The following is a 19,150-nucleotide window of genomic DNA, read 5'->3' as shown; positions in this document are numbered from 1 at the left end:
CACCTCTGAATGGCCCTTTATGATACCAAAGATGCTATTAATGCCTTCATTGATTAAAGAATTTGCAGGTATGTTGTAGCTGAATCTGTTACAGCACATGGTATAATAGCATATCTTCTACTTGTGTACTACGACAACTGGAGCCAAAGCTTCGGAGTCATAATCGTTATTCCGTATTGGAATGCACTATGCCACTTTGGTCAGTTTGTAATCAATATTCACGTGCATCCCTGTAAGTTTTATGTAGGCCTAATATATGACACTTTTGAAATGAATATAAATGTCTTTAACCTATGCATTTCAGCCAGTTCCTATACACCAATATGTATGTAAGTGGTAATGGTAGCTTCCTTTTATGTACAGTAGTCTTGTATTAGACACAATGATCTTCATGTCATGTAATCCAATGTTGTGATTCCTATCGTACTAAGGAAAACTGCAACTCTCTTTCATATTGGGGTAAAGTACAGCTGAGATCAGGATCAAAGTTGGTTTAAGTACCATAGGTCCTTTCTTGGCATGTTCCTTCTAGAGGTGGTATGTCCTTGTCTTCCTCTGACTTTTCAACTGCTTTATCCAGCCAGCTACAGAGGGATGTACTTGTTGTACCATGCCAGTGGAGAAACTCGGCATTTTTCTTGTACGTGAATCATTTCAAAAATTGAAAGAAATCATAAGTGACAGGAGTTAAAAAAAATTAGTACTGGCTGAGAACTGATCCATGGATCTTTGCAGTTGCAGACTGACACTAACCCACTCAGTTCCCAGTCACACTTCTTAGTAAGTGTATACCAAATCTTTAACTTCTTTCATAATGTGGTTTAGTTTATATTTCATTGAACTGAATCAGCATATTTCCACCCAATTCTTTACTTTCACTTCTCTATAGCAGTCCACAAAAATAAAAAAATTCAAATTAATAAGCCACATTACCCTAAAAATTATATTAAGAGAACTTTCATCTATATTGGCTTTGACCTTTCTTTCACACTTCATAAGTGTTAGACCTGTTCAGTCCAATTGAAAATCCAGTGGATGTGGAAATACTTTCCTTGCTGTACTCTAATATATCAACTTATTTCCTTACTGCAATCTAATATATCAACATAGACATCATACACCTTATACATTGCTTTTAAAGCTTTATCTGATTCTTCCAGAATTCTTTATGCCATCTCAATGTTCAAGCTCATTTTTGTCTCACCAAATGTAAAACAAAATGGTATTAACTGCAAGAGCAAGTTTGGTTACTCACCTCATGTAGTGTTAGAGGCTTCTCAGGCTTGCGCTTGCAGTCAAAGCGGCCATATATGGCTGCGTATTTCCTGATCTCTTCCATCCTCCTTGGGTCATCCTCCGCCATGCTGAGCACATGCTGCAACACAGCCCACTACTACTGCTTCACACAGGTCCAAATGCACACATCATATTCATAAATAATGGAAACAGATAAATGCCCATATTATGTAACAAATTTGTGAAAATGTACAAAGTTATACTTACAACATTAGATGATGGTATATCTGTGGATTTATTTCTATTTGACAACTGTGTGTAAGTAACATAGATGAAGTTTGAAAAGACATCAAAATCGATCACAACTAAAGTAAATTCTCTCTCTCTCTCTCTCTCTCTCTCTCTCTCTCTCTCTCTCTCTCTCTCTCTCTCTCTCTCTCTCTCTCTCTCTCCATGTCTTCATCTGCCTCCACCCTCAATAATTTGCCATTACCCCTACATTTAACATGTCAAATATGCCTAGGATTTTAATAATAATAATGATTAAATATTTTAATGTAATCATAATAACTGTTTTACAATGCCATTGGATCACCCCTGCTGTCTTCACCATCTGAAAGTTGAGATCTTATTATACAGCTGTGCCAACTGGATGTCAAAGTCATAACTCTATGACTGCAAGTTGTGCTTGGTTGCACCCTGTGGAAGTGGAGAAGGTGCCAATTTCTGGAGACAATTCTTGTCCCACCTTGAAATTTCATGCCTTTTTCTCTTTATAATGGCATTTTTTTGTACCATCTGTTGCATTCATTTTGTCCACAGATGAATCATATATGTGCAAATCTATAGTATAACATTGCCATTTTTGTTTACATTTAGGATTTACTGGAATTACTCTGGCATAAAATCTGAATGTAGCCCCAACAAGTGGGTCACATTTGTCCATGGGCAAATGGTGAACTACTACCGTGATTGAGTTGTGTAGCAAGGGGAAGGAGTGTCCTTGTGGAATTGGAGGATAGTGTCAGCCAGGTACATTGCAACCTTGTATATGTTTTACTGTTGAGGGAGGAGAGGAGTGTTCTGGCATATGCCACTGGATTCTATGTTGGATATTGAACTGGTCCTTTTCTGCATCTCAATAAGGGCTACATCGGAAAGCAACAGTGGGAAGATTGGGGATGATTTTGGCAATTCACCAATAAATCTTTTTGTAGTGTTAAGAAATTCCTTTCAAATGAGTAGAATACTTTCATTTTTAATGGTAAGTACCAGTATAATATAGAGGATTTTTAATTGTTTATATACTACTGGAAAATGGAAAAAAGAAAACCTTTATGCAAGTGACTAAGGCATCCCATACTTGCACAGGACACTACAAGCACACAGTTAATCTGATGATCAAATGTGCAGCACTGCATAGAAACCAGAAACTGTGTTATCAGCTGTGAAATGTTGCAATCTTCAGAACAGTTGTTCACCTCAAGAGCCAGTAGCAGCCAGTTTGCCATGGCATTCAGAGATCCATCTGTGTCTGCTGCACTGTTAGCATGCTGCAACAGTGTAGATGTGAATTGTTTGTGCAGTTGATGGAGTTTGAGCAAGAACTTATAGTGGGTCAATGGGAAGCTGGCTGGTCATATTGCAGAATTGCACTACACGTGGGATGAGATGTCTCCATAGTGCTTTCATGTTATCGCCACTGCTCGGCAAAAGGTGCACATGCCCATCAGCCTGAATCCTGACAGCGGCCATGCACAGCTGCACAATAAGACATTGCATCGTACAAAGTGAAGTATTGGACTTCCCCATGACTTCACAACAGATTAGGGATGCTTGTGCCAGGGTACCAGCGAGAATAATTCACACCTGTCTCCATGAAGCTATGATGCTGCATGTAATGCCCCAACATTGTGAAGCCTGCCTCCAGTGGTGAAAGAAGAGGTGCTTATAGAAGGACAAATGGAAATTTTGTTTGTTTTCAGTGATGAAGTTGCATCTGACTTGGTGCCAATGATGGTTGTGTGTGTGTGTGTGTGTGTGTGTGTGTGTGTGTGTGTGTGTGTGTGTGTGTGTGTGTTGCACAGTTGAGCACCAACATCTGGAGTGTATATGACAGAAGTAGACAGAGCCAGCACCTGGCATCATGATACGGAAAGTAGTGTCTTACAGTGGCCATTCTCCTCTGGTGACCAGGCGCCAACAAGGAAATACGCCTCTACAACAAGACATTGAATACCCACATATATCCTGTGCCACCCAACGGGCTCTCCAAGGTGTATATCAACTACCCAGGTCGGCTCTATCCCCATATCTCTAAGTCATTGAGCACATTAGGCACTGGACGTAACGTCGTCATGCACAGTCTGCAAGACCAGTAGGAGATCTGGGTGAATCGAGGCACCAGGTGTGCAGTGTACAGTGGGCCATTCTGCAAGACTACACTCGTCTTCATGGAAGAAGTGCAGCGTGTATTGCTGCAAAAGGAGGGTATACAGAGGGTACTAGCGCTGACACTTCCTGTGCCCTGTCAACTGTCCTCAGACGCATATGGCTATGTCGATGCGATTGTTTGTTGTATGAGGTCTGTGAGAAAAGTAATGAGACTAACAACCTGCAAGAAGTCTGCTAATGCTGTGTTGATCTACTTGTGTGGATCGATCCGTTCATCCCTTCCAGATGCTCAGTCCGAGTTTGAGCTCCGTACTTCCATCAAGCGATTCTTGAGATAGCCATCACTGAAGTTGTGGTTTTGTTGTGTGATGTGAGAACGTCATGGAACAGCGGAATTTAGAGAAACTTTATGGAATCTAGTTTTGTATTAAACATGGGGAATCGGCGAGAGTGACTTTGAAAAGTTGAAATAGAGCTATGGGGCATATTCCTTGTACAGAGCACAAATTTTTCGGAGCCACAAATCCTTTTTGAAAGACCGAGAATGCTTTGAATATGAACCTCATTCAGGGAGACCTTCAACTGCAAACACTGACGAAAATGTCTAACGTGTGGGTGCTCTTATGAGATTAGACAGACGTTTAACAATAAGGATTATGTGTGTTACAATGATGTCCTTGAAAGGCTCAGAGAAAGGGTGAATCGAGTGACACGGGACATTAGAAACAAGTGGATGGCGCATCATGACAATGTCCCATGCCAATGGTCGCTTCCATCACAGAATTTTTGACCTCAAAATGTATTCCTGTTGTCCCCCCCCCCCCCATTCGCCTGACTAAGTCCTTGCGACTTATTTCTTTTCTCGAAGTTCAAAAATGTCTTGAAACGACGTAATTTTGAGTCTTTGGAGAAGTAACATGTTAAAGGCCTTATCAGTTGAAACCTTTCAGCATTGTTACCAAGAGGGGGAGAAGCAACTCCGCCAGTGCACTGTACAGGTGCTTGGGGATAGTATTGTTGTGTGAAAGAAATAAAAACTGTTTAGTCTCATTATTTTTGTCACTCACCTGTTGTACATCTAGGAGATTACGTCAATAAAATAGTTATGATTCTCTAACTATTGAATCGACGAATTCTTGGGATTCTTTTTTTCATTTTCCAGTAGTGTAGTTGTTACCACAAAGCTACGACGGGAAGCGTAAGATATGTCCGCAATCCAAAACAAATCCTGTATTTGACTATGGAGAATAAATGAAATGAAATGTTTGAAAAGGTTTGAATCCTCCTTTAATTGCAGTGGCGAAACAGCTGCTGCGCTAGGTAAGCTGTATTACTTGTCGTAAACAGTTTGACAACCAAATAAAGTTAAACTGTGTAGCGACTGCTAAATCCACAGTGTTCCCCTTTGTCCTTGGCAATATTAAATTTGTGATTTTTTGTAACCACACGGAATCATTTCCAGAAATGCACCGGAATTCTGAGATGAATGAAAAGGTATACCTCAGAATGGAGGAGGCAACAATTAATTGCTTTCTCTTTCCATCCCTCTCGCTTTTAGGGATGCTTATGGGTAGGCAATTGCGAACTGTAAGTCGGGACTCGAAACACGTTCCCCATGCGCACTGCTTACTTGAGAGATTGCACAATTTCAAATATTAATTTCCGATTAATGGTTCGAAGACCCTCTACTTTCTGTATAATTCTAACCCTTTTTCTCATATCATATTACTAAGTCACACTGAGTTATACGTCCCAGTGAGACAAATTGACCAAATGATATTCACATTTTGGAATTAAGTTGAAACTAATAATGGGAGGCCACGACGGTCAGACCACGGATTTACCTCAAAGTTTGTATACTTCTAATAGTCCATTCGGACAACATAATGTGCAAGTACACTACTGGCCATTAAAATTGCTACACCACGAAGATGACGTGCTACAGACGTGAAATTTAACCAGCGGGACGAAGATGCTGTGATATGCAAATGATTAGCTTTTCAGAGCATTCACACAAGGGTGGCGCAGGTGGCGACACCTACAACGTGCTGACATGAGGAAAGTTTCCAACCGATTTCTCGTACACAAACAGCAGTTGACCGGCGTTGCCTGGGGAAACGTTGTTGTGATGCCTCGTGTAAGGAGGAGAAATGCGCACCTTCACGTTTCCGATTTTGATAAAGGTCGGATTGTAGCCTACCGCGATTGCGGTTTATCGTATCGCGACATTGCTGCTTGCGTTGGTCGAGATCCAATGACTGTTAGCAGAATATGGAATCGGTGGGTTCAGGAGGGTAATACAGAACGCCTTACTGGATCCCAACGGCCTCTTAACACTAGCAGTCGAGATGGCACGCATCTTATCCGCATGGCTGTAACGGATCGTGCAGCCACGTCTCGATCCCTGAGTCAACAGTTGGGGACGTTTGCAAGACAACAACCATCTGCACGAACAGTTCGACGACGTTTGCAGCAGCATGGACTATCAGCTCGGAGACTGTGGCTGTGGTTACCCTTGACGCTGCATCACAGACAGGAGCGCCTGCGATGGTGTACTCAACCACGAACCTCGGTGCACGAATGGCAAAATGTCATTCTTTCGGGTGAATCCAGGTTCTGTTTACAGCATCATGATGGTCGCATCCGTGTTTGGCGACATCGCGGTGAACGCACATTGGAAGCATGTATTCGTCACCGCCATAGTGGCGTATCACCCGGCGTGATGGTACGGGGTGCCATTGGTTACACGTCTCGGGCACCTCTTGCTCGCATTGACGGCACTTTGAACAGTGGACGTCACATTTCAGATGTGTTACGACCCGTGACTCTACCCTTCATTCTATCCCTGCGAAACCCTACATTTCAGCAGGATAATGCACGACCGCATGTTGCAGGTCCTGCACGGGCCTTTGTGGATACAGAAAATGTCGACTGCTGCCCTGGCCAGCACATTCTCCAGATCTCTCACCAATTGAAAACGTCTGGTCAATGGTGGCCGAGAAACTGGCTCGTCACAATACGCCAGTCACTACTCTTGATGAACTGTGGTAGCGTGTTAAAGCAGCATGGGCAGCTGTACATGTACACGCCATCCAAGCTCTGTTTGACTCAATGCCCAGGCGCATAAAAGCCGTTATTACGGCCAGAGATGGTTGTTCTGGGTACTGATTTCTCAGGATCTATGAACCCAAATTGCGTGAAAATGTAATCACATGTCAGTTCTGGTACAATATATTTGTCCAATGAATACCCGTTTATCATCTGTATTTCTTCTTGGTGTAGCAATTTTAATGGCCAGTAGTGTAACAATGCTTAGGCGATTTCGAGAAAATCGCACCAGAAGTTTTACACGGCAGTGATGTACCGTTGCATTGCCACCCTGAGCCGGAGCTGGCGGTGGTCAAGTGGTTAGCATCGAGTTCCGTAAACCCTGGATTGCTGGACAGAGTCCCACTCCTTTTTTTAATTTATGGATTTTTCAACACTAGTCATATTATTTCACAACATTTTACGTTTGGAAAGATTTGTAATGAAACATCGTGGCCTCCCCTTATAAATAGGAATTTGGTGTAATAGCAAAATAAAGTAAAATGCATTATAAAATAATTTTAAATTCTTTCATTGTGTTGGCTACAGTGACGCGTGTGGAGTTACCTCGAGGTCCTTGCAGACCTTCTTCTTGGGGTTGTGGTGGCGCGGCTCGAGGTGCGGCAGGCTGCGCACCAGCGCGTCGGCGGCCTCTGCCAGCCTGGCGACCTGCGCCTCCAGCAGCACCGGCGTCACCTGCAGCGGGGAGCCCGCGCCCGACCCCGAGCCGGGGCAGCCCGGCGGCGACGGCGCCTGCCGCACCGGGCTCGTGCTGTCCGAGCCCTGCACCCAGCACAGAAACCATCCGTGAGGCGACCCGTGCCACTGACATCGATTGCCAGTTCGATTCTCGAACACAGCGCATGGCTATAATTAAAGTGCAGCTACTCACAGAAGTCCGATGTGGGCTGTAATTATCGTATGGCCGCGAGGCTTGGTAGATATTCTAATGTATTAATGCGGAATGGGAAAACTAATAGAAGTCGACCTCGGGGAAGATAGTTTGGATTCCGTAGAATTATTGGAACACGTGAGGCAATACTGACCCTACGACTTATCTTAGAAGCTAGTTTAAGGAAAGGCAAACCTATGTTTCTAGCATTTGTAGACTTAGAGAAAGCTTTTGACAATGTTGACTGGAATACTCTCTTTCAAATTCTGAAGATGGCAGGGGTAAGATGCAGGGAGCGAAAGGCTATTTACAATCTGTACAGAAACCAGGTGGCAGATATAAGAGTCGAAGGACATGAAAGGGAAGCAGTGGTTGGGAAGGGAGTGAGACGGGGTTGCAGCCTCTCGCCGATGTTATTCAATTTGTATATTGAGCAAGTAGTGGAGGAAACAAAAGAAAAATTCGGAGTAGGTATTAAAGTCCATGGAGAAGAAAAAAAACTTTGAGGTTCGTCGATGACATTGTAATTCTGTCAGAGACAGCAAAGGACTTGGAAGAGCAGTTGAACGGAATGGCTAGTGTCTTGAAATGAGGATATAAGATGAACATCAACAAAAGCAAAACGAGGATAATGGAATGTAGTCGAATTAAGTCGGGTGATGCTGAGGGAATTAGATTAGGAAATGAGACACTTAAAGTAGTAAAGGAGTTTTGGTATTTGGGGAGCAAAATAAGTGATGATGGTCGAAGTAGAGAGGATATAAAATGTAGACTGGCAATGGCAAGGAAAGCGTTTCTGAAGAAGAGAAATTTGTTAACATCGAGTATTGATTTAAGTGTCAGGAAGTCGTTTCTGAAAGTATTTGTTTGGAGTGTAGTCATGTATGGAAGTGAAACATGGACGATAAATAGTTTGGACAAGAAGAGAATAGAAGCTTTCGAAATGTGGTGCTACAGAAGAATGCTGAAGATTAGATGGGTAGATCACATAACTAATGAGGAGTTTTTGAATAGGTTGGGGAGAAGAGGAGTTTGTGGGACAACGTGACTAGAAGAAGGGATCGGTTGGTAGGACACATTCTGAGGCATCAAGGGATCACCAATTTAGTATTGGAGAGCAGCGTGGAGGGTAAAAATAGTAGAGGGAGACCAAGAGATGACTACACTAACAGATTCAGAAGGATGTAGGTTGCAAAAAAATGGTTCAAATGGCTCTGAGCACTATGGGACTCAACTGCTGTGGTCATAAGTCCCCTAGAACTTAGAACTACTTAAACCTAACTAACCGAAGGACAGCACACAACACCCAGCCATCACGAGGCAGAGAAAATCCCTGACCCCGCCGGGAATCGAACCCGGGAACCCGGGCGTGGGAAGCGAGAACGCTACCGCACGACCACGAGATGCGGGCGATGTAGGTTGCAGTAGGTACTGGGAGATGAAGAAGCTTGCACAGGATAGAGTAGCATGGAGAGCTGCATCAAACCAGTCTCAGGAACTGAAGACCACAACAACAACAACAATGCGGAACCGATTTACGCTGGAAAAAAAATTAATTCCAATTTGGGCCAGCAGTAGCAAATCTGGAGCTGCGAATGCAAGAAAGACATATTGGAATGCTACTGTATGTAACGGATTGGGAACGGGCCGTGGACAGAAAAGCCGAAACAAGTGAGAAAGACGTAATGTTGATATTATTAGTAACCGCTGCTTACGCAGTTTGTTCAGTATGAGCACCAGAGACGTCAAACAGATAGTGTACATAGCCAGCTTTGCGCCTGGTGGACAAAATTGGAACTAATTTTTTTCCAGCGTGTGTTGTTTGCACATTAAAGGAGGGGCATTCATGAAACACACACACTATTTAAAAGGTATATCTCACGCACAATTCTGAAAATGTGCTAATCAAATTTTGCCTAATGCTTTACGTGAAATTAACATATTTGCTGTCAAGTTCCTTGGATTATATGTATTTCACTTTTCATGGAATTTAAAAATTTTAAGGACTTTCAGCATTGCAGCGCGTCAGCAATGGTAAGTATAGAAATAATTATGAAAAATCCGCCTCGATTGCACAAAGTACCTGGTTTTTACCTAGGTTTCAGCGTAGATAACCGCGCCTTCTTTAGAACAAATATAAAACAGCTTGCCTAAATAGGCATAGTCAAAGGCTAAAATCAACACCTATAGCGGCAAGACCCCATAAAATTTTTTTTACAAATATACGGTACACACCAAGTCAATTAGACTGTGACCATCGTACGTTGGCTGGGGCGAGGCAGCACACACAGCGTTGAGATAACTAACATTGACTTGGTACATATGTACCGTATATTTGTAAAAAAAATTTATGGCGTCTTGCCGCTATAGGTGTTGATTTTAGCCTTTGACTCTGCCTATTTAGGCAAGCTGTTTTATATTTGTTCTGAAGAAGGCGTGGTTATCCGCGCTGAAACTTAGGTAAACACCAGGTAGTTTGCGCAATCGAGGCGGATTTTTCATAATTATTAAAAATTTTATTTTCAAAAAATAATATATGTACCTATTTCTCAGAAACTATTCAATACATTTCTACAAAATTTTCTCTGTTTAATCTCTTTGCATATAGCAAGCTCCTCTCAAGAGGTTTTTTAAAGATATTGAATAGAACAATTTTAATACTTTTAAAATTATAAATTTGTAATTGTAATACAAAATTCATGAAAAATTACGAGCTTCCCAGCTTACACTCAGAATCTCAAAATTTAACTTTGACACAACATTTATTGGGTCAGAAATAAGTGTACAAAATTTCATTATTCTAGCCTTCATAGATTCTGAGAAAAAGGTACGTACACTTCAAAAAATATAATTTACAGGAAATGCCGTTTTAAGTTCAACCTAACTTTTTTCTTGTGTCACCTCTTCAGTTGGCCCCACATTCGTACTCAGGATCCTCTTTCCCTTCAAGGCTTCTCTTCTGGTTTCTTGTTTTCTGCCTTTCTTTCTTTCCCAGATCTTCAACTGACTTTTCAGGTGAGGAGAGGCGTTGTAAATCTATTTTTCACAAGATGCCTTCAGAGAAATTTCCTATCTTAAAGCCCATTTTCTCTAATAACTCCATCCTTCCTACGTTGCCATCATTAAATACAATAAATGCGTCGCAAGTTGCAATTTCAACAAATGTAGCATATGAAAATGTGATTTTAGGGCATCCTTCCCATATGAGTGAATTCAGAGACTCATTTGGATTCTGGGTTTTGCCATGAACACAATTCAGGATCGGACAGAAACCTGTAAGTAGGCTTCACAGCATCCAGGATCCAATTTGGAAGCCTCTCATTGTAAATGAATGTAGGGGTTGTTATCCCTCTGAGCCTGTAGATGTCGAAGTGTTGCTTCAAAAAGTGGACGTGCCAGGAAGGTCGTGTCACACATTTCATTATTTTCCAGGCACTTCGGATGCGATTTCATCATTGTAACTTTCCATTAATAAATACAAAATAAATTGAAAATTGTCAGTTTCAGTGAATTTCATGATCGTTCACCCTTAACGAATTAGCATATCTACCAAGTTTTTCTGCCATACAGTAATAACAGCCCACACTGGACTTCCGTGAGTAGCCGTACTTCACTTATAGCCGCGCGGTCTGGGGCGCCTTGTCACGGTCCGCGCGGCTCCCCCCGTCGGAGGTTCGAGTCCTCCCTTGGGCATGGGTGTGTGTGTCGTCTTTAGCGTAAGTTAGTTTAAGTTAGATTAAAATAGTGTGTAAGCTTAGGAACCGATGACCTCAGCAGTTTGGTCCCATAAGATCTTACCAAAAATTTCCCATTTTTTTCACTTATAACTACCCAGTATATCGTGTTTGTACAGAATGAAATTCCTCGAAGAAAACGATTTATTCACACATAACCAGTACTGATACAGAAAATATCGTCTTTTGAAATACAACTGGCTCTTTATTCACACGAAGTAATGAATGCTATCGATAGGAAGAGTTGGTTCCACATTTCTACATTTCCATAAGGCTTTTGATACCGTTCCTCACAGCCGACTTCTAATCAGATTAATTACTTACGGAGTATCGTTACAGTTGTGCCGCTGGATTTATGATTTCCTGTCAGACAGGTCACAGTTTGTGGTAACGCACGGGGAGTCATCGAGTGAAAGAGACTTGATATCTGGGGTTCGCTATGAAGCGTTCCTAACCGGTATAAACGATTTAGCCCACAACCTGAGTCCTCTTAGATTGTTTGCAGATCTAGGTCTAGTAAAATCATCAGTAAATTACAACAAATTGCAAAACCATTAGACAAGGTATCTGTTTGATGCGAAAACTGGCAGTTAGACCCGGAACAATAACAAGTATGATGTCCTTTACATGATTACCAGAAATGTTCCGTTAAGTTTCGGTTGCTCGATAATACACATATTTAGTAGTTGTTAATTCAACTAAATGTGTCATGGATATTATACGTGAGTTGGGGTTCCAATAAAAACAACGGCGTTTTCGTTGCGACGAGGTCTTTTCACAAAATTTCAATCACCGACTTCCTCCTCTGAATGTGAAAATATTTTGGTAACTCCCATCTATATACTGAGAAATGACCATCGTCATAAGAAAAAGTCGGAGCTAGCACCGAAATATTTAACTGTTTATTTTCCCTCATACCATTCGAGAGTGGAACTGTGCGTCCACAGAAATTTATACAGGGGATGTAAATGATCTTATCAGTTTCGAGAGGTAATGCTGCATTTGGGACTAAACCAGGGGTTTACCAGTGTCACTTCTGGAAGTGTATGAGAGATATGTAGTGAATAAAAACTCCGCATTCCACATTACAGAGTAGCGTTAAGAGAGAGGGGGGCGGGGGGGGGGGGGGGGCAGGTGGCCCCTCTTGAAAATCTTGGCGGATGCCCCTGATATCGCTGAATAAAAACTCTGCATTCTACATCATAGAGGGGCCTGAGGGGGGGGGGGGGGACAGTGACTCCTTTTGCATCTCTTGCGGTTGCCCCTGACTTCGCTACAGGTCTGGCCCGTACTACATCCTTCATGGCACTACCAACCTTAGCAAGCAGTTGTGGTAGCCATTACTTCGGGTACTCACTGGTGTGTTGTGCGTTTCTCGCTGTTTTCTTTTCTTATTTTTAAATGACCCAAAGTCCGTTACAGGGTTCGAGCACGATTCGGACGATCTATCCCAAAACGGACCGGTGATCGCAATGAACATGTGTCGTCACTTCTGCTTTCGCAGAAGCGCGAAACTCATGGGTAATCTACCAGCACTGCGAGAGGGAGGCGAGGTTGTTTCCACATATTGCTCCACCTCCGTGAAGGTCTAAGGTGTTTTAGAGTGGGCGTATTTGCATATCGCTTTTAGTTCTGATGCTAGAGAGGCTAAGAGAGATGATAAATAGAGAATGCTGATACGTAGGTACAGAGCTATTTTCCCCAGATTTTCATGGGTCAGTGCCAACTTATATAAAAAACTTGTTAGTTATGCCAGAATAAGCGAGGTAACAAATGTAGGAACTTGAATGTTTTTACGCACGTAGAAACACTAACAAGGTAGAGTTGGCCGTTAGGAGAAGCCTGTGTCTGACAGATTAACCTTCCAAATCTTCCACAAACGCAAAAGACACAGTTAGGTTGGTCATAAAAAAGTAACGCCAGTTTTGTCTGTCGGCTGTTTCCTTTGAGAGGCTACGTTTTCAGCAACAACCAAATCGTGGTTCTCATTTTCTGGACCGTTTTTCAGAAATTAACACGTGTTTCCGCGACACCTGCAGTCAGCCTCCAGACCACGCGGACAAACAGCTTAGGTGCCACGTTGTAGCAGTGTTGCTGGGTGTTAAAGCCTCAGAAGTTTTGGTTTACAACGGGCAAATCGCTTAAGCATACTCTTTCACACTTGTCGTGTCAACTTCATCAATAGATTTTACGATGGTATATCGAAAGTGCGACAACACCCGAACCTCAGAGTTATACACGCTGGCACTCACGTAATGCTAAGAGTTCTTCTCCGCGGTAGCATCATTTGACAGAATTTCTCTCACGCTCGGCTTCATTTTCTCTGGTATTTAAGCATTTATTTTGTGTGATTTTCTGCTGTTGATCGAGAACTGCCTGCCAGTCCAGTAGTCTGCATACGCTGAACAGTTTAAGTACGCCATGCCAGTCATTTCAGTCTCTTTCATCAGGAGCTTATTGGACGTGTATCTGAGGGTTTTATTTCTTATAACTACTCTAACTTATGTAGCTTTGTGATCTCCTATCCAGTTCTCAACTTCCATTCGTAATTTCATCACAGTCACAGTGATTAAGCGAGAGACCAAAGTTAATGACGCCTACAAATACAAGAGGAAGCTACTGAAGTCTGCATCAGTCAGGAGAAGAAGCCGTAGGGTAGGTGCAATTTTAGCAAGAACAAGGCGCTAGGGGAGGTTTTTATTTTCGGAACTAGCAAGGCAGACGGGATAGACAACATTCCTTTGAAACCTTTAAAATTATTGGAGGAACTTAGTAAAAATCAATCAAATGGCTCTGAGCACTATGGGACTTAACTTCTGAGGTAATCAGTCCCCTAGAACTTAGAACTACTCAAACCTAATTAACCTAAGGACATCACACACATCCATGCCCGAGGCAGGATTCGAATCTGTGACCGTAGCGGTCGCGCGGTTCCAGATTGTAGCGCCTAGAACCGCTCGGCCACCCCAGCCAGCGGAACTTAGTATGTAGAATGTTTGAAAATGGAGTAACGTCATCGATATAATCACGAAGATATAAAAGGAAAAAAAAATACGCGAACTATCTCAAAATTAGCTCTATCTCCGATTAGCACTAATGCTCAGCGTTCCCAATGTTTTTTGTATGCCCTGTGGGAATCGAAATATTGCATTTTGACAAATCCGTGTCCTGGAGGCCAATCATTCTGCCCCTTCCAACTCACACAAAAACTGATATTGCTCTCATGAACTTTGACAGGGTATACTGGCACTTGCTATCACGTTTCCATTTCGATGACGGATGTTCACCACTCGAGCTTGTCATAACGCTGATAGCTTCACAAGTGAGTACACTGATGGGTCTGCCCACACGCCACGTTGCTACAATCTCAACCACTTATTGCGCGTGTACTGTTCGGGGGTTTCATTCATTCCAGCCGTTTTTCCTCCTTGGGCTGCAATTTTCACATACTATTTTGTAATTGGTAATTTTAACAGTTCCGCTATTCTGACGGAGGCCAAACCTTTCCTTGTCTTTTAGCATGTGGTCAAAAGCTTTTCCCAGTTTTATTAATGCGAGTCTAAATATTTTGAGCTGACGAGGACGCTGTTAAAGACTGGGTGAAGAGCAGTTAGGACAAATAATACGGATAATTTTATTCGAAAAGTGATGAGATCCGCGCTCAGTGCGGACGTCTTCCCCCGCTCTTGTCACGGGTGCAAGAGGCGGGATACCGACAAAGCAAACAGCACGACAAAAGGCGGCGTTCATTCACTTGGCCGCAGCTGGCGCCGCGCCCCTCCGCTGCTTCTCATTGTAAGCCGCGGACGAAGAAATAATTCAGGTGCGCGGGGTCAAGCCGTCCGCCACCTCAGCGCCGTCACTAAAGGTCTCCCGCCAAGTAGGCGCCGAACTACACAGCCAGGCTGGATTACACGCGCACTGAAAGGAACTAATACGAGGGCGACTCTAAGGTTTTAATTATCTCCTCAGAAAAATAAAGTTACCTAATTAATCTGTTGTTTGTTTGCACGTACATGTGGTACACCTTGAAATTCCTTCGCAGAACGCAGCAAGAGGAGAAACACAAAATGGGCATCCCATCTCCAATTTATCAATAGGCAGCATCATTTTATTTTGGTTCCTCTAGCGGCGTGTTTCGATATTGCGGCGCGCGGATTTCAACGTGTACCGAGAATGTAGATACGTTTCTGCAAAACAAGCAAAATATTAATTACGTGACGTTATTTTTTTCGAGGTGGTAAGTAAAACTTAATGACTATTTTCGTGAGTACGAAGGAATGCTGAGAGGTCCTTAGAACTTCCCATTTATTTAAAAAATATTGTAATAAAAGAAAAACAGAGAACCGCGAATTAATAAGACATGCTGCCTGACGTGGAATTTTTATTGTGCAAGTCCTCTACAGACTGAGGTACCCAAAGACGACTCACGACCCGTCGTCACAGCTTTATTTCCACCCACACTTACTCCAATGCAGAGTGAAAATTTCATTCTGGGTAATTACTGTTATTAACGAATCAATCATTCGCTCAAACAGACAATACAACTCCACTTCGTCAGGCATTTACAGTGTCACAACATTGGTGTCGCTGAGGCTGGTACGAATCTGAAAGAGTACAGTCGACACTAAGTGCCGGCTTTCAACCGTAAGTACTTGGTGGACGGCGCCCAACTTATCACGCCCTTACTAGAGCTAGTCTATTTTAGGCTGGCAACTAATAAGAAGTAGCAGAAATAAGAACAACGAGAAACTTAAGATCAGAAATGGGGATGACAAATTAGACGAAGATAAGGAATTCTGCTACATGGGTAGCAAAATAACCCATGGCGGACAGAACAAGCAGGTTCAGAATGGTTCAAATGGCTCTAAGCACTATGGGACTTAACATCTGAGGTCATTAGTTCAAATGGTTCAAATGGCTCTGAGCACTATGGGACTTAACATCTGAGGTCATTAGTCCCCTAGACTTGATGATGATGATGATGATGAAGTCCCATACTCCGTGACGGAGCGTAGGGGAACGATGCGGGAGAACCGCACCGCCGTACTAGGCAAGGTCCTAGTAGAGGTGGTTTGCCATTGCCTTCCTCCGACCGTAATGGAGATGAATGATGATGATGAAGACGACACAACAACACCCAGTAATCTCGAGGCAGGAAAATTCCCTGACCCCGCGGGGAATCGAACCCGGGACCCCGTGCTCGGGAAGCGAGAACGCTACCGCGAGACCACGAGCAGCGGCCCCTAGACTTAAAACTACGTAAACCTAAGTAACCTAAGGACGTCACACATATCCATGCCCGAGGCAGGATTCGAACCTGCGACCGTAGCAGTCGCGCGGTTCCAGACTGAAGCGCCTTGAACCCCTCGGCCACTCCGGCCGGCAGAGCAAGCAGGACATCAGCAGCAGACTAGCACTGGCAAAAAGGGCATTCTTGGTCGAGAGAAGTCTGCTAGCATCAAACATAGGCCTTAATGTGAGGAAGAAATTTTTGAGAATGGGCGTTTGACGCACAGCATTGTATGGTAGTGAAATATGGACTGAGAGAAGATCAGAACAGAAGAGAACCGAAGCATTCGAAATATGGTGCTACAGAAGAATGTTGGAAATAAGGTGGACTGATACGGTAAGGAATGGGGACATTCTCCGCAGAATCGACGAGGAAAGGAATATATGGAAAACAGTGCCAAGAAGAACGGACAGGATGATAAGACACCTGTTAACACAGCAGGTAATAACTTCCATAGTAGTTGAGGGAGCTGTAAAGGGTAAAAACTGTAGAGAAAGACAGAGATTGGAATATATACAGAAGCCGGCCGGAGTGGCCGAGCGGTTCTAGGTGCTACAGTATGGAACCGCGTGACTGCTACGGTCGCAGGTTCGAATCCTGCATCGGGCATGGACGTGTGTGATGTCCTTAGGTTGGTTAGGTTTAAGTAGTTCTAAGTTCTAGGGTACTGATGACCTCAGCAGTTAAGCCCCATAGTGATCAGAGCCATTTGAACCATATAAACAGCAAATAATCGAAGGTGTAGATTGCAAGTGCTACTCTGGAGACGAAGCGGTTGGCATAGGGGAGGAATTCGTGGCGGTCCGCGTCAAAGCAGTCAGAAGACTCATGACGCAAAAAGAAAACCTATTTTACACGCTTTACCAATTAATAATAAGACCGGTACATGTGCGACCCGATGTGGCGCTACAGAACATCAATATTGGTTCTCGAACAAAAAAGTCTGACGACCACTGATGTATAGTGTTACCTGGCGGCCGGGAGACGGGAGTCCGCAGGCGACGCTGGAGACTGAATGAGGCGAGTGGTCGGCGGCGGCTGTGGGGCCGGTCGCGGTGGTGGGCAGAGCGCCGGCCGCGAGGAGAGCGGCCGAGGGCACCAGTGTCACGCCCGTCGTGGCGGTGGGGGTGGGCACGGGGGTGGAGGTGGAGGAGGCGGGGGAGGTGGCGGCGGCGGGCGTCGCTCCGGCGGCAGTGGCGGTGGCGGCCGCGGGCGACGACAGGCCGTGGTGTGCCGCCTGCGGCTGCTGCTGCTGGTGCGCCTGCGGCGGCTGCGGCTGCGGCTGCGTGGAGCTGGCCGTGTGGTGCAGGTGGTGGTGGTGGTGGTGGTGGTGCGGGTGCGGGTGTGGGTGTGGGTGGTGGTTCTGCAGCGGCGCCGCGACGGCCACGGCCGCGGTCACCGGCACGGCGCCCGTCACCGGCACGGGGACCGCGCCCGGGAAGCCGGGCACCAGCGGCGTCTGGAACAGAGCTGTCCGCAGGCCGCCCTCAGTGACAAAACTACTCCTCCTCAGACACGCTTCACAAATTATTTTTCGAAGTGCAAGGTGTACCACAAAAGCTGTTCGGCACTTAAGGATTATGTGACTGAAATAGTGTTGCTGTCGTCATTCCTACAGTGTGGATGCTACAAACAGCAACACTGCGGCATGGAAACCTGTATTACCGATGGAGCTGGTTCTTGTATGTAGAAAAGGTTGTGCATCACGGAGAGGTTTACATTTGAAATTTCGAGAGAACACTTTCTGGAAGATGTCGGACAACATATTATATTAATGTTCCTGGCAGATTAAAACTGTGTGCCGGACCGAGACTCGAACTCTGGACCTTTGCCTTTCGCGGGCAAGTGCTCTACCAACTGAGCTACCCAAGCACGACTCACGCCCCGTCCTCACAACTTTACTTCTGCCAGTACCTAGTCTCCTACCTTCCAAACTTTACAGAAGCTCTCCTGCGAACCTAGCAGAACTAGCACTCCTGAAAGAAAGGATATTGCGGAGACATGGCTTAGCCACAGCCTAATGGATGTTTCCAGAATGAGATTTTCACTCTGCAGCGGAGTGTGCGCTGATATGAAACTTCCTGGCAGATTAAAACTGTGTGCCGGACCGAGACTCGAACTCGGGACCTTTGCCTTTCGCGGGCAAGTGCTCTTCCTGCCACACACATCTCTTGAAATTACCACGACGAGAAAATTCGAGAAATTAGAGCTAATACAGAGGCTTACCGACAGTCATTCTTCCCACGCGCCATTTGCGACTGGAACAGGGAAGGGGGGTTCAATTAGTGGTACCAGAAGTACCCTCCGCTACACACACTTGCGGAGTACGATGTAGAGGTGTTCCTAACCTAGGGTGCACAATATTTCGTATGGCCAGGCCACATCTATGACCGTCCTTGTCTGTAAATGCTTTATATAAACTAGATGAATGTGTTCAGATGATTGATTCGCCTCGATGGGCAATGAATCCACAACCTTCAGTGCGCTTGCACAGTTACCTCCAGCGGGAATCTA

At 44.2% G+C, this 19,150-nt stretch overlaps 2 protein-coding genes across 2 annotated transcripts in view; both read right to left on the bottom strand.

Moving 5' to 3' along the window:
• Window positions 1-15,835, bottom strand: part of LOC124569121 (NGFI-A-binding protein homolog) — a 53,456-nt gene extending 37,621 nt beyond the window's left edge. The window contains exons 1-4 of the mRNA XM_047131059.1: window positions 15,812-15,835; window positions 14,794-14,928; window positions 7,285-7,584; window positions 1,256-1,375 (exon numbers count right to left, since the gene is read on the bottom strand). Of these exons, the coding sequence (XP_046987015.1) occupies window positions 1,256-1,375; window positions 7,285-7,584; window positions 14,794-14,928; window positions 15,812-15,835 (579 nt within the window). The remainder of the gene's footprint in view (window positions 1-1,255; window positions 1,376-7,284; window positions 7,585-14,793; window positions 14,929-15,811) is intronic.
• A 1,905-nt stretch (window positions 15,836-17,740) lies between these two features.
• Window positions 17,741-19,150, bottom strand: part of LOC124568955 (NGFI-A-binding protein homolog) — a 350,306-nt gene continuing 348,896 nt past the window's right edge. The window contains exons 4-5 of the mRNA XM_047131058.1: window positions 17,914-18,106; window positions 17,741-17,882 (exon numbers count right to left, since the gene is read on the bottom strand). Of these exons, the coding sequence (XP_046987014.1) occupies window positions 17,741-17,882; window positions 17,914-18,106 (335 nt within the window). The remainder of the gene's footprint in view (window positions 17,883-17,913; window positions 18,107-19,150) is intronic.

This window comes from Schistocerca americana, chromosome 1, assembly GCF_021461395.2.
Source record: "Schistocerca americana isolate TAMUIC-IGC-003095 chromosome 1, iqSchAmer2.1, whole genome shotgun sequence".
Classification (NCBI taxonomy): Eukaryota; Metazoa; Arthropoda; class Insecta; order Orthoptera; family Acrididae; genus Schistocerca; species Schistocerca americana.
This window is presented reverse-complemented; position numbering and strand designations above follow the sequence as displayed.